This window comes from Babylonia areolata, chromosome 6, assembly GCF_041734735.1.
Source record: "Babylonia areolata isolate BAREFJ2019XMU chromosome 6, ASM4173473v1, whole genome shotgun sequence".
NCBI classification, from domain to species: domain Eukaryota; kingdom Metazoa; phylum Mollusca; class Gastropoda; order Neogastropoda; family Buccinidae; genus Babylonia; species Babylonia areolata.
In genome coordinates, this window is record NC_134881.1 from 26,050,964 (window position 1) to 26,064,778 (window position 13,815).

A 13,815-nucleotide genomic window follows, 5' to 3' on the forward strand; every position below is an offset into this window, starting at 1 on the left:
AGCAAGTGAGCAATAGTACGTGATTTAACAAAATAGGCTATTACACTATTTCTTGCACTAGAAATGAATGTAAATCGACCATTGTCGTCACCAGTGCAGTTGCCATTGAGGAAAACTAGATCAAAAAGTGCTCCTAAATCTAGGAGTTTTGTACCAAAATCATTTTCTTCCTGATCTTCAGAATTTATTATTTCCTGATCTGAAACCGTACTATCTTTCCATTGTTCAGAATAACTCTGAATAGGTATCCTCACAATTGGCTGCTTATTGGATATTCTGGCATTGAGAGCGCCACATACAAAAAACGGAACGTCAACATATTTCTCAACTATCGGTTACAGGCAGTTTTCAAGCATTTCAATCCCGTCATTATAGTCAGAGCCTGCATAGAAAGGTGAGCCTACGGGTGGCAAATAATGTGCAAACAAGAAACATATCGTTACTAATATCGAAGTGATTCTTTGACAGCCTTAAAATAATAATGTTATTACCATCGAATTCGATTCGTTGAATGTATTTTTCAATAGTTTTTCAAACCATAACTATGACACCATCCGATTTTCGACCAGTATCGGATAACTTAATCGCTGGTGAAACATACAGTATGAAATCTGAAAATGTGTCAGTTTTTGTATCTGAAACAAATGTCTCAAGTAAACAGACTAAAACTTATTTACAAAGTTCACGAAATCTGTATCCTGAATATATATATTTAAAAAAAAATGTAAAACCAGCGATATTATAAGAAACGAATAAAACAGATTTTATATTCAGAAAAACTTGGCCTCTATCCTATTTGTTACCTAGATGATCATCAGCCTTGTTCTTAACAATCTGCTTTTTAGTTGCATGTCTTATGTGTTTGTCAGAATTCTTATTTGGAACATGTGTCAGCCATGGTTGAATTACAGACTGTCTGTACGACGTACGAGGCCCTCTAGTCTGTCTTGGTGAAAAGGAAGCAGCCATGGCGTTGAGATCTGACACTGGAGCAGTTCCCTGGCGAGTGGGAGAGAGAGAGAGAGAGAGAGAGCGAGAGAGCGAGCATGAGTGTGTGTGTGTTTGCGTCCATGCGGGTTTGTGTGTGTGTGTGTGTGTGTGTGTGTGTGTGTGTGTGTGTGTGTTTGTGCGCGTTTGTGTGTGTGTGTGTGTGTGTGTGCGCCTGTGTATACGTGTGTGTGTGTGTGTGTGTGTGTGTGTGTGTGTGTGTGTGTGAAACATACCACACCCACAGAGAGAAAATAGTAGAGGACTGGGGGATTTGGGGAGAGGGAGAGGTGGTCAGAAACTGTATGAATGAAGGTAGCATAAAAAGTATATATAAATATATAATTCCATAATCAATGTTTGGCTTTCCGGTTATTGTTATGTGTGAAAGCACTGAACTGAGAAAGCCTTATATTCATCCCAAAACAAGCATTGTTCCGACAGACAATGGCAGAAAACAATCACATTGTTCTGATTTCTTCCCTGAGTGACAGATGTTGTTTTGATGAGATTGTATAAATATGCCTGATTTTCCCTTCCCGCTCATCTCTCTGGCGCCTGTCTTCTGACTCTGCTCTGGAAATCGGTGAGAAATACATCTACTTGTGAACTTGGATCTTTTCCTCTTTTTGACATGGTCCTCTTTAGTTCTCTGATGTTGTAATGTTTGTCATCTTCTTCTTCACCACCATCACAACTATCATCATCATGATCATGATCACCATGATCATCTCCTGCTTCTCCTTCTCCTTCGTTCCGTAGTTCTTTTATGTATCAGGAATCTTCCACATTGTATCAAATCAGTTCAATTTTAGTAGTAAACATTTTTTCAGATGTTACGATGTTTACGTATTTATGATTATAGTAGCCATATAACAAGAACAAGAACCCCCCGAATAAATTGTATCAGTTCAGTTCAAAATTATCATTTCACCATCAAACTTTTCGTAAGCAGTTACACTGTTTAAGTAGTCATAATTATAATGGTGAAAATAAAGAATCACCCATATGCACCATTGCAAGTATTTTGCATAAATTTTGTTGTCTTATAACAAGAATCACACACACACACACACACACACACACACACACACACACATTATATGTATAAATTGGCGACACGCGACAAAATGGTGGCGACACTCAGCACATAAATCTTCAGCAGTAAGAAATTGTCTCAAACGTGTTGAAGAACACGAGGTCGAGAAGATCGAGCAGGAGACGGATTGCTCCTGTGCACAATGATGCCGCACAGTACAACGAGGCGGCCGGATTCTTTCTTGAGTCCGTGAAAGCCGACCGAAGCGAGTCTGGGAGTACCGAACAAGCTAAGCGGTTGTCAAATCCCACCGAAGTGAATTCTAGGGAAGCGTCTGCAAGACCGATTGCCAATCTCACCTCCATCTCTGAGGTGTCCGACATTATCGCAGATCTAAAAAATATCATTATGGTTTTGTGTGATCGCGCTTCCTCCCTAGAAACAACTGGTGACACAGTGGAACAGTCTCCCAGACTCCGTGGTCCTGGCGCCGTCTGTCAACGCCTTCAAGAGCCGCCTGGATAAGCACTGGAAGGACCTACCTGGTCTTTACAACCCGTCTTGCCAGAGTAACTGATTTGGTTTAGCCGCGCTCGCCACGCATGCAACCAATTACAGTTTTGGAACACGAACAGGCCTCGGGAGAGGCCTAAATCGTCGATCGTCAAAGTCAAAGTCAAAGAAAAGGTAACCAATCGTTGTACTGTTTCCATGATAACACAAGCAACTCAAACAGACAGCTCCTGCCCTACGCCTACCTACGCCAATGTGGCCAGAATTTCCTCTCCAGAAATTCCAGCATTTCCTGCGGGTTGAAGAGGAACTACTCACCCACCATCAACTCAAAACTAGTATTTAAAAAAAAAAAAAAAAAAAAAAAGGTTGGAAAATCGGCGACGTCATATGACGACAAGACGGATGATGAAAAAAATACAAAATCTCGCAGAAAGACGGATAAAATGGGGAATTACCCAAGGTGGTGATTCTCCACGACTCCGTGTTGAACCATGTATAGGAAAAAAGACTGGGCGAATCTTATTATTTCAAAGCCTCTATGCAAAAAACAAAAAACAACAAACAAACAAACAAACAAACAAAAACAAGAAAGAAAAAAACCAAAAAAACCCAACAAAAACAACAAAAACTGTGACTGAAACCAAAAATTCACTGCAAGTTGTCACCTCCAGTACAGAAAAGCCTGATGCTGTTGCCATCCATTGTGGCATCAACGACATAAATTCCAAACAGAAGTTTGCAGTCTCTTTGTTTCAACACTTAAAGACATTGCAAAGAAAAATCCGACAACAAAGTTCAAATAAGTTCAGTAACCACTGTCAAAAATTCAAAACAGGAGGTGAAGAGACAACTTTTCAACGCAACGGTGACTTCGGAACTGTTTGATGAAAAGAACATACCGTTTATAAAAACAACAACAACAAAAAACGACAATCTCAAGACCAACGTCCTCAGTGACGCTGTCCACCCCAACGGCAGAGGAACCAGCATCCTCGCAGCGAACATCGGGCGATATTCTCTGGGAAACGCCGAAACAATCAACACGCAAAGCCAGGTTCCACCATCATCCAGATCCACGCCCCCTTTCATCACGGCTGGTACAATCCTTACGACGCACTGATGAACTGCCCAGTGTTCTATTGACATTTACATCAACTTCTGCCTGGCACTGATTAACTTTTGTGCTGAGCGATATTCTTGTTTTGCTGAGTGACCTTTCTTCCTGCTGTTTGCAAGTGCATTTTTCGTTGACGATGTTTAGCCTGTTAATTTTGTTTCCCCGTTTCTTTTCATTCACTATTTATTTTCTAACCATCATACAGTAACATTCACACTTAAATAATTATTCAGTAGCTGTACTTGTTCACTTCATTCCCTGTTTGTGATAGTCATTCTCTTTGTCCAACTTAAGTCTTAACGCAGAGATGATAGCGTGTGATCTTAAAACAAAAACCATTTAAACTAATTGATATTATAGTAGCTAAGATGCCAAAACAAACGAAAATACAAAGAGCGAAACTATTTCAGTGGAACTGTAGATATATAAAATCAAATCTACCGTACTTAAAACATCATCTTACCTCACGACAGTATGAAGTCTTGATACTGCAATATCTAAATATCACACCACCCAAGCTGCCCAATCTGATGAATTATTATTATCCTCCAGTGTATGAACAAGGGGATACAAACGGAAAATATATGCCGCAATATACATGCGCGAAGGGTTGGAATATAATATTTGTACACCGCCATTTGCAAAAAAAATATCAGTGATATTTATGAATGTGTAGTTACGATTAATTTTATCAACTCCATGATATTAAATGTCATGCCAGTGTATCTACGTAGGGGCCCAAATGATCAATACACGGAATGGTTTACGTTCCATCCAGGACCACCATAGTGGCAAGTGGTTGATAGTGGGTGATTTCAGTGCAACTTCTGCATGAATATAGATTACATTTTGTAACAAGAAAAGAAAGAAAGGAAGAAGCAAACACAAGTAACATGCATTACAAACGAACGAATTATAAAAGAATAATTCAATTCACACAAATAAACAGGAGTGCAGTATGATGAGTTGGGGGAAGAGAGGGAGAGAGAGAGAGAGAGGGGGGGGGGGAAAGAGAGTGAGAGAAAGAGAGGGGAGAGAAAAGAGAGAGAGAGAGAGAGAGAGAGAGAGAGAGAGAGAGAGAGAGAGGTCACGATGGACAGCACACTCACCTTTGGTGTTGTGATGTATATATCAGTCATGATAACTGGCACTCTTGCCTTGCTCGTTGTGATACATACATTGAAGTCATGATGAATAGCACCACTTACCTTGCTAGTTGTGATACATACATTGAAGTCATGATGAATAGCACCACTTACCTTGCTAGTTGTGATACATACATTGAAGTCATGATGAATAGCACCACTTACCTTGGTAGTTGTGATACATACCTTGAAGTCATGATGAATAGCACCACTTACCTTGGTAGTTGTGATACATACCTTGAAGTCATGATGAACAGCGCCACTTACCTTGGTAGTTGTGATACATACATTGAATTCATGATGAATAGCACCACTTACCTTGGTAGTTGTGATACATACCTTGAAGTCATGATGAATAGCACCACTTACCTTGGTAGTTGTGATACATACCTTGAAGTCATGATGAATAGTACCACTCACCTTGCCAGCTATTCTTCAGACAGAAAACCACAGCTGTCAAGATGCTGAAGCTTCTGCTGGCCTCCGTCCTTTTGGCTGTGACCTATGGAAGTAAGGGACAGAAGAGATTTTTGTTTTACGTCATGTGGTATACATTTCACCTTCATTTCCCTTTATGCTACACACACACATACGCACGCACGCACACACATTCATACACACATGCACAAGCACGCGCGCACTCATGCACGCACACACACGTATGTGCTCAACAGTATATTATGCGCTGAACAGAAAACATTGTAAGATGATCAAATGGAATGCTTTGTAAAAACAAAACAACAACAACAACAAAAAACCAACAACAACAACAACCCCCAAAACAAACAAACAAACAAACAACAACAACAAAAACAACAAAACAAACAATACATGTTTTTACTACAGACATTAAAACAAGAGAGGCAAGGCCTTCAAGACTCAGTTGTGATACACACTTAAAGAAAAGCTGAATAAATGGTATGAATAATTTTTATTTTATTTCTTAATTAATCTGTTAAAATGTGTTCTGTATTTGTTATCATAAAACTTCACGTTAAAAAGGGCTTCAAAGCAGATTCGATCCAAGCATGTTCAGGTTGAGAGTAAGTGGTTTTACACACAGCGCTAAACAGGTCTACCAATTACATTCAAAAATTATTAATTAAGCATGTTCTTTTAGCGTAATAAATCGGTAACGGTAATCAAAGTGATAACGCCGTTTAAATCATCTTATTTAGGTATATCTTGGGCATTTAACAATTCCTTTAAAGTCCGCGGTAATGGAGACATTCTCATCCCCTCAAACACACTGCAGTATGTGGCAGTTTTCTTTAGATCTGCAGAGATCCGTATTCGACAGGCTTCAGTAGTTACACTCACTGAGAAACTATGACACTATCCATTCAATTTTCTCTTTTCTGTGCATTCTGGTTAACTCAGTATCCACTTTAGAACATAAACATTCATATGCAGTAAACATGTTAACATGTTGATGATTACTTAAGAAATTCTTTTACTTCAATGACAAAGGAGATGTTGCCGTTACGTCAGGCTTTGCAACATGTTTTGCCAAGATCTGCACAGACCAGTCTAGACAAGGCTGACCGAAACTCGGTGAAACGGTCAATTCAATCTTCTTTTTTATGTTCATTTAAGTTAATTCAATGTGCACTTTATAATATTCATATGCAGTAAACACGTCTATGTTGTAGTTAGTGTCTCTGAATGTGTCCTGTCCAGAATTTGTATTTCTTTTCTTTTAATTGCGAACAAGAAAAACAAGGTCATGGCGTCTTCTTACCAAACATAGCCTACGTTCCGGTAACTGGGATGCTGTAATGTAGTGCTTTTGGATCTGGATCGAGCGTCAACGAAATAAACCATTAATGATCCAGAAATACGGCTAAATTCGGGAGATGTACAACCTATTATTGGCATGACTGTGAAGATTTTACTATGTGTAAGCCAAATTTGGTATTAGCAGACAAAGTATTTCCAGAGAAAATAGCAATGTTAAAGTTTACCATGGACACACAGACATAAATACACACACACACACACACACACACACACACACACACAACTGAACACCTGGTCATAACATAGAGTCACTTTGTTTACACAAGTGAGTAAAAAAGTATTTTTACATGAACTTTATATTAATGTTCTTCCTGACATATATAGTTGCATAATATGGGACTGAAAGGCTGTGAACCGTTGTGTAAATTGTGCACATCGGCTACCATTGATGTTGACGATTATTCTATGTCTCGAAATCCAAAACACAGTGACAATATGTACCTGCCTATGAAAGTAATAATAATAAAAAAAAAATTAAAAAAAGTTCGCCGCCTTTGTAACATGACAGGTCAGGAGGTAAAATGTAGCCAAAGATTGCAAAATATCATTCAGAATGGGAAATCTGAAGGGTAGAGTTTTCAATTCATTTCCATGAGTTTTTGTGTTGTCGAATTCACTGCTTTGCGTTTTTCTCTCCGTCTGTCTGTCTGTCTGTCCGTCGTCTGTACTCTCTCTCTTTTTTTTATTTTTTTAAAAAATTTTTATATATAATATTTACATAGATAGTTTTCTTCATAATTAATTATTCATTTACTTCTTTGTTTAATCATTCATCATTTCTTTTTTTCTTTTTTCCCCCTCAATGCGTGACTGAGCGCGTTGGGTTACGCTGCTGGTCAGGCATATGCTTGGCAGATGTGGCATAGCGCATATGGATTTGTCCGAACGCAGTGACGCCTCCTTGAGCTACTGATACTGATACTGATACTGATACTGTCTGTCTGTCTCCCCCAGAAAACCACGAGTGCAGTCTGAGCATGGGCAAGAAGCTCAAAACGTTCTCCAATACGAAGGAGGAAGTGAAGTTTGGCTGCAAGTTCCACGCGGTGCGAGACACTGTGTGCGGAGACTACACTGTCACGATGACTCCCGGCCTCAAGCTGATGCCCAAAGGGGGAAAGGGCAAGCACGTCTACGCCGTGGAGAAGATGTACCTGGCGGTCAAGAAGGAAAACGGCGATGAACTGAGGTGCCGTACGGACCGGAAGAAAGTCAGCAAGGTGAGTTTTGGAAAGGGGCTAGCTGGAGGGAGAGCGTGTATCGATTATGAAATGACCTTCAGTCATGTCGAGCATCCATCTCTGCGGTATACATTCGGCCACAGTCTCCCCCGCCCCCCATAAATATAATATATATATTATAATATATATATTACATATATATACAACCTTTTTTTTTTTTGGGGGGGGGGGGGGGGGTATGTGGGGGTGTGAAGAAAAAAAGAGATTAAAAAAAAAGATAACAACTACAACAACAACAACAACGCCAACACACACACACACACACACACACACACACACACACACACACACACACACACACACACACATCATAAAAATAAACACGGGTGGCGCTGTGCTGTGTTGACGTGCTCATACAATCATTTATCGGCTTATTCGTCTATAGGTTTCACTTTCATTTTCTTCGTTTGTTCGATTGAAATAGTTTTTTCTCGCGTTGAATGCTTGTCAGTTTATTCATTTACATTTCTTTATTCGTTTACATCATTTTTGACTCACTTGTGTAAACAAAGTGTAACCAGGTGTTCGGTCGCGCGCGCGCGCGTGTATGTGTCTGTGTGTCTGTGTGTGTCTGCGTCTGTGTCTGTGTCTCCGTGGTAAACTTTAACATTGTCATTTTCTTTGGAAATATTTTGTCTGCCAATATAAAATTTTGCTTAAACATAGGAGGAAAAAAATCGTCACAATCATACCAGTAGTAGGTTGTACGTCTCCCGAATTTAGCCGTATTTCGGAATCATTAACGGTTTATTTCGTTGATGCCCGTTCCAGATTCCGAAAACACTGTTATCGCTTTGCAGCTGGTATGAAGACGCCATGAACACGTTTTTCTTGTTCGCAATTAGAAGCAAAGAAATATAGATTCTGGACAGAACACATAGCCTACCATGACAGTAACTACGTTATCGACGTGTTTACTGCATATGAATATTCTAAGGTGGACACTGAATTAACTAGAATGAACATTTAAGAAAATTTGAATCAACCTCTTCACTTAGCCTTGTCTACAATGGTCTGTGCAGATCTTGACAAAACATGTTGCAAAGCTTGATGCGATGGCAACTTCTCCTTTACCGCGAAATGAAAAGAATTTCTTAAATAATCATAGACGTGTTTACTGCATATGAATGTTTTAAAGTGGATACTGAATTAACTGAAATGAACAGAAAAGAGAAACTGAACAGACAGTGTTGAAGTTTCTCAGTGAGAGTAAAGACAAGCTTTTCGAGCACAGGTCTGTGCAGATCTGTAAAAACGGACACATACTGCAGTGAGTTTGAGGCGATGGGAACGTCTCCTTTACTTCGGACTTAAAAGGAGTTCTTAAATGCCTGAGATATACCAAAATCACATTATCTAAAGGGCGCACTTTGATTACTGCTGTTGATTGCACTTTGATTACTGCTGTCGATTTCTTCCTCTAAAAGAACATGCTCAAATAATTATTTTTGAACATCATTATTGAACCTGCGTTAGCGCAGTGGATAAAACAAATCATTCTCGACCCGAACATTCATGGTTCGAATCTGCTTAGAAGCCTTCTATTTTTTTTTCAGCGCGAAGCTGTATATAATTATGATAATAGAGAACACATTTCAACAAGCTAATTTTTATAACTTTTTCTTTTTCTTTTCTTAAAGTGTGCATGACAAGTGAGTCTTGAAGGCCTTGCCTTTCTTGTATACATCAATTTTGCTTTGATTTGCTTTCTTTCTTTCTTTTCTGCGCAGTACCTTGCTGGCACCAAAACCATCCCATTCAACAAGAAGGACGGCAACCTGGAGCTGACGGACGTATACGAATTCTCCAAAGACGAGAAAAAGCAGCAGATCACCGTCAAGGCCAAGAACGAGGACTTCACCATCACTTTCCGCCAGTTTGATGGAAAGGACCTTGACAGTTCTGCCGTGTCCTTTGTCTGTCACTCGGACCCGTTCGTTCCTACAGACTTCCCAATTCAGATGTGCGGTAGGGTTTGTATGTATTGGGTTCGGTTGTGCGTGCGTGCGTGCGTGCGTGCGCGCGTGCGCGTGTGTGTGTTCATTCTTTTGCTTAACGTCTATCAACATTTGTGATTTTAGACGAAAATCCATCATCTCCCCCACCCCACCCACGCCTTGAATCATTACTACTTTCCATGGTCTTCTCTCCTCAACTAGCATTTAAAAAAGAACAAAGAAAAAAAAAGAAAAAAGAATATAATTAACGAAATAAAACAAACTAGGCAATCAGTAGAATTACAACAAAGAGCCAGTTGGGCTCCAAATTAAACTCTGAACTATTTCAAACACATGTTGATTATCATACGATGGAAGCAGATAAAACTGCAGATTTTGTAAATGACATAGGTAAATATGATTTTAACTATTCACATTTATGAATGATATGCACGGGGGTAATTTCATTGCCGCAAATGCAAGTCACATTAGAAGTATATTTTGTTTTTGTGGCATCCAGTCGTAGTCTGTATATTAGACTAGTAAGCCTTCTGCTACTGTGATGTCCTTTTATTTTAAAAGAAAACATGCCATCAAATTTGCGCGAGCTATTGTCAGTATTTTTTCTGTCAGGGTCAGACTCCTGTTTTATTTTATTGACATGGTTCCAGCAAGTTTCCTCCAGGAGAAAATAATCTTCTTGTAATGAATATGGAATACGAATTTATATATCATTGGAAATGTTCATTGCACCTTTTTTCGCACAACGATCCACCCGCTCATTTCCCACAATCCCTTGGATCCAACAAAAGTTAATCTTTGTACCATGGATGGTCAAAACATAAATTATATGACGAATTTCTGTTACGAGTTCTCCTCTTGTCTTCAAATTTAAGGATTTTAATGCTTGTAATACATATTTAGAATCGACACAAAATAACACTTGAAACATGGTAATAGAAAGATCAGGTAGGTGATTTATTTCCATTAATATAGCCTTAAGTTCCGCTGTGAATATAGAAAAATCTTTACCGATATGATAGTACTTCTCTACTTTTAATGACGGAATTATAAATGCTGCCCCTGCCTGATTGTTATCAAGTACTGAACCATCTGTATATACTTTAACGTGATTTGGATAATTTTTTTGAATGTGAGCTGTCTTTAAATTTCGGTAATTAATGTCAAATGTTGCGTCGTTCATCTCCCATTTAGGTATTGTCGTGTATGATAACCAAGGGGTAGTTTGATTTTGGTTAACTCCTGATGTTTCAAATATGCCAGAGGTATAAGTACCTATAGTCGTGAGGGAGTGAATCGACTGTGCTCTTTTAGGGAAATGAAGGTTTGATTTTAAACTGATCTCGGCAGTATTTGATTTTTGAACTGTTGCACTTCTCAAGATATATTTTACCGATACAAGTTTCATCTGTTCTTCAAAGGGTAATACTTTAATTTCTGTGTATGTTTTTAAAGTTGAAGCATGAACTGGAACACCAATAGCAAGCTTATATACTTTGCTATCCACACTTTGTAATTTCTTTAACATGTATTTTGGTGCAGAAAAGAATACCTCTTGTGCATAGGGTAGCTTTGAGCGTACTAGCGATGTTGCTAGGTGGATAAGTACAGAGGTTTCCTGCTAACAATCTTTTGTAAGTTGAGGCTTTTTCTAGCCTTTGTCAAGAGGTATTCCAAGTGTATATTCCATGCCAGTTTTGATGTTAGATATACGCCAAGGAATTTTACTTCTTGCTTATATTCTATCACTGACCCATCTATTTTAAAAATGGGTAATGTGTCTGGGTTATAGCCAGGATTAAACAGAACCATGCAAGGTTTTCCTGGATGCGGAGTCAAACCATTTTCTGACATATTGCTAGTCAGCTTATTTAGTTCTTTTTGATACAGCCTCTTTGCATAATTTATCGATCTAAGAGGAGTATTATTTTTCATTGTTAGTTTCATCCATATGCACATATCGCCTGCATATTGTACCTTTTCAACATTATTTGATAAAGACTGTGAAAGATCGTGAGTAAAGATGTTGAAAAGTATTGGTGCGATTACCGATCCTTGTGGGATTCCCATGTCAAGTGATCTGGAGTTAGAGTAAGTATTTCTTACCTTTGTTTTGATTACTCTATTGTTAAAAAAAATCTTTGAAATAATTAAACATGCAACCTGATAAACCAGTTGAGTTGATTTTATAGAGTAATCTTGAATGCCATACTTAGTCATACGCTTTTTTTTTGCTTTTTTTTTTTATGTCAAAGAAGGTTGCTAGCACATTTTTTCTTCGAGCAAATTGATGTTTTATCTGGTTAGTGATTTTAACTAGGTGGTCAACTGTTGTTCTCCCTTTTCTAAAACCTGCTTGGTTAACTGGAATTGTATTTTTATTTTATTTATTTATTTTTTTTACAGTAATGAAGAAACCTGTTTAGCACAATTCTTTCCGTTAACTTTCATTTTCTCACTGTGTGTGTGTGTGTGTGTGTGTGTGTGTGTGTGTGTGTGTGTGTGTGTTTGTCTGTGTCTGTGTCTGTGTCTCTGTGTCTGTGTCTGTGGTGGGTGGGGGATGGAGGTTTGGGGGTGGGGTGGGGTGAGAATGTATGTCCAAGTGTTTGCGTTGAGTCACCACCTCATGTCGACCGAAAAACTATCCAGCTCATGACATCAATGTATGTATGTATGTATGCTTATTGATTGATTGATTGATTGAAATTTTCATTCATTTATTTTTTCAGTTAGTTAGTTATTTGTCAGCAATGTGGAGGATGTGTGGCTGCAGGAAACAAGACCAAGAAAGAAGTGAAAACAATGAAGAAAGACATGGAATTCAAGGGGAACCGCAGAGCCATCACCGCTCTGAGCGTCTTCGGCAATGACGATCTTGTACAAACGTAAGTTTCGCCGCCTTCTGTCTGTCACTGTCTCCCCCACCCCCACCCCCACTCTCCCTCTCTCTTTCTTGTGGATCACGTGCTCTACTACTGTACAGAGAACGCCGTTTATCCGAGCTATGGTATACTTCTCGCCATTTCCGACGGACACAGGTCCAGTACTGTAGGATTGCTTGCCCCTTTCAGATGGGAGTCGAGCTCATTATATAATTGAATAGAGAAAAACTACAGGAACAACGGAATCATAATATCTGTCTGTCTGTCTGTCTATCTATCTATTAAATAATAGAACGCTGATATCAAAGCTGTTCTGTAAAATTTTATTCAATTCTCGGGAAACCAGTTTTGGTCAGGAAAGTAAATTATAAGGTAACGGTGATGGCCGCCCATACAGGAAACGTGGACCTTTCACAGAGCGATTTCCTTCTGCCCTGCTATGGCTGCCACGGAAAATCGTTCAGTGAATGTTTTTCATGTTTGTTACATTGTTTGGCAAGCAGTCAGCATGCAGAACAACAGTTTTCAACGGATTCAAAGGATTTGAATTTGGTAGATCAACACTCGTCCACTAAACGATGTCAATTCAGGTAAGGTATCATGGCAAGAACCATGAAGGTCTATGATGGAGGAGAATATCAGAATTACCCATAATGGAACAGAGAATATAATGACTGTTTTATCGGGAATTGTCATCTCCCATTATCATCTTGGAGCTGGGAAACGCTGTGTCCGTTGGGTCTTTTGTAAGTGGAATGATGGACAGAAGAAGTAAATGCTGATTGGTGCACACACGTGCTGAAAAATGTGACGGAATAAGATCAAGTCGTGTTTGATACATTGTGACTGGACACGAAACGTAGGTATTTCTTCAAGACCCCGCAACAAAGCAGTAGGAGCAGTTTCGGTGATAATCCACATTAAAGTTTAACTCACTCTGTACGGCCAGTCCTCTCTTCTCCTCTACACAGACCCCTCGGATGTCCAGTGGGTGTTTGAATGACCCAACCTTTAGCTTCCGTCGTCAGAATTGTGGTATTCTTTGTCAACATTCACCTCTTCAGTGTAAAAGCCTTCCGCTTGTAATATTTTGATGGTGGAAATTGGGGTGAAACGCTGTTAACGTCGTC

General features: G+C 39.2%; 1 protein-coding gene across 2 annotated transcripts in view; it reads left to right on the forward strand.

Annotated features, from left to right (window-relative positions):
• Positions 1-1,504: 1,504 nt before the first annotated feature.
• LOC143282883 (uncharacterized) overlaps positions 1,505-13,815 on the forward strand; it is a 16,015-nt gene continuing 3,704 nt past the window's right edge. Inside the window, exons 1-5 of one of the 2 annotated variants that reach the window (XM_076588757.1) lie at positions 1,505-1,573; positions 5,244-5,314; positions 7,559-7,824; positions 9,576-9,813; positions 12,577-12,688. In XM_076588757.1, the coding sequence (XP_076444872.1) occupies positions 5,266-5,314; positions 7,559-7,824; positions 9,576-9,813; positions 12,577-12,688 (665 nt within the window). In that variant the 5' untranslated portion in view covers positions 1,505-1,573; positions 5,244-5,265. The remainder of the gene's footprint in view (positions 1,574-5,243; positions 5,315-7,558; positions 7,825-9,575; positions 9,814-12,576; positions 12,689-13,815) is intronic. The other variant, XM_076588758.1, reaches the window with a different exon arrangement.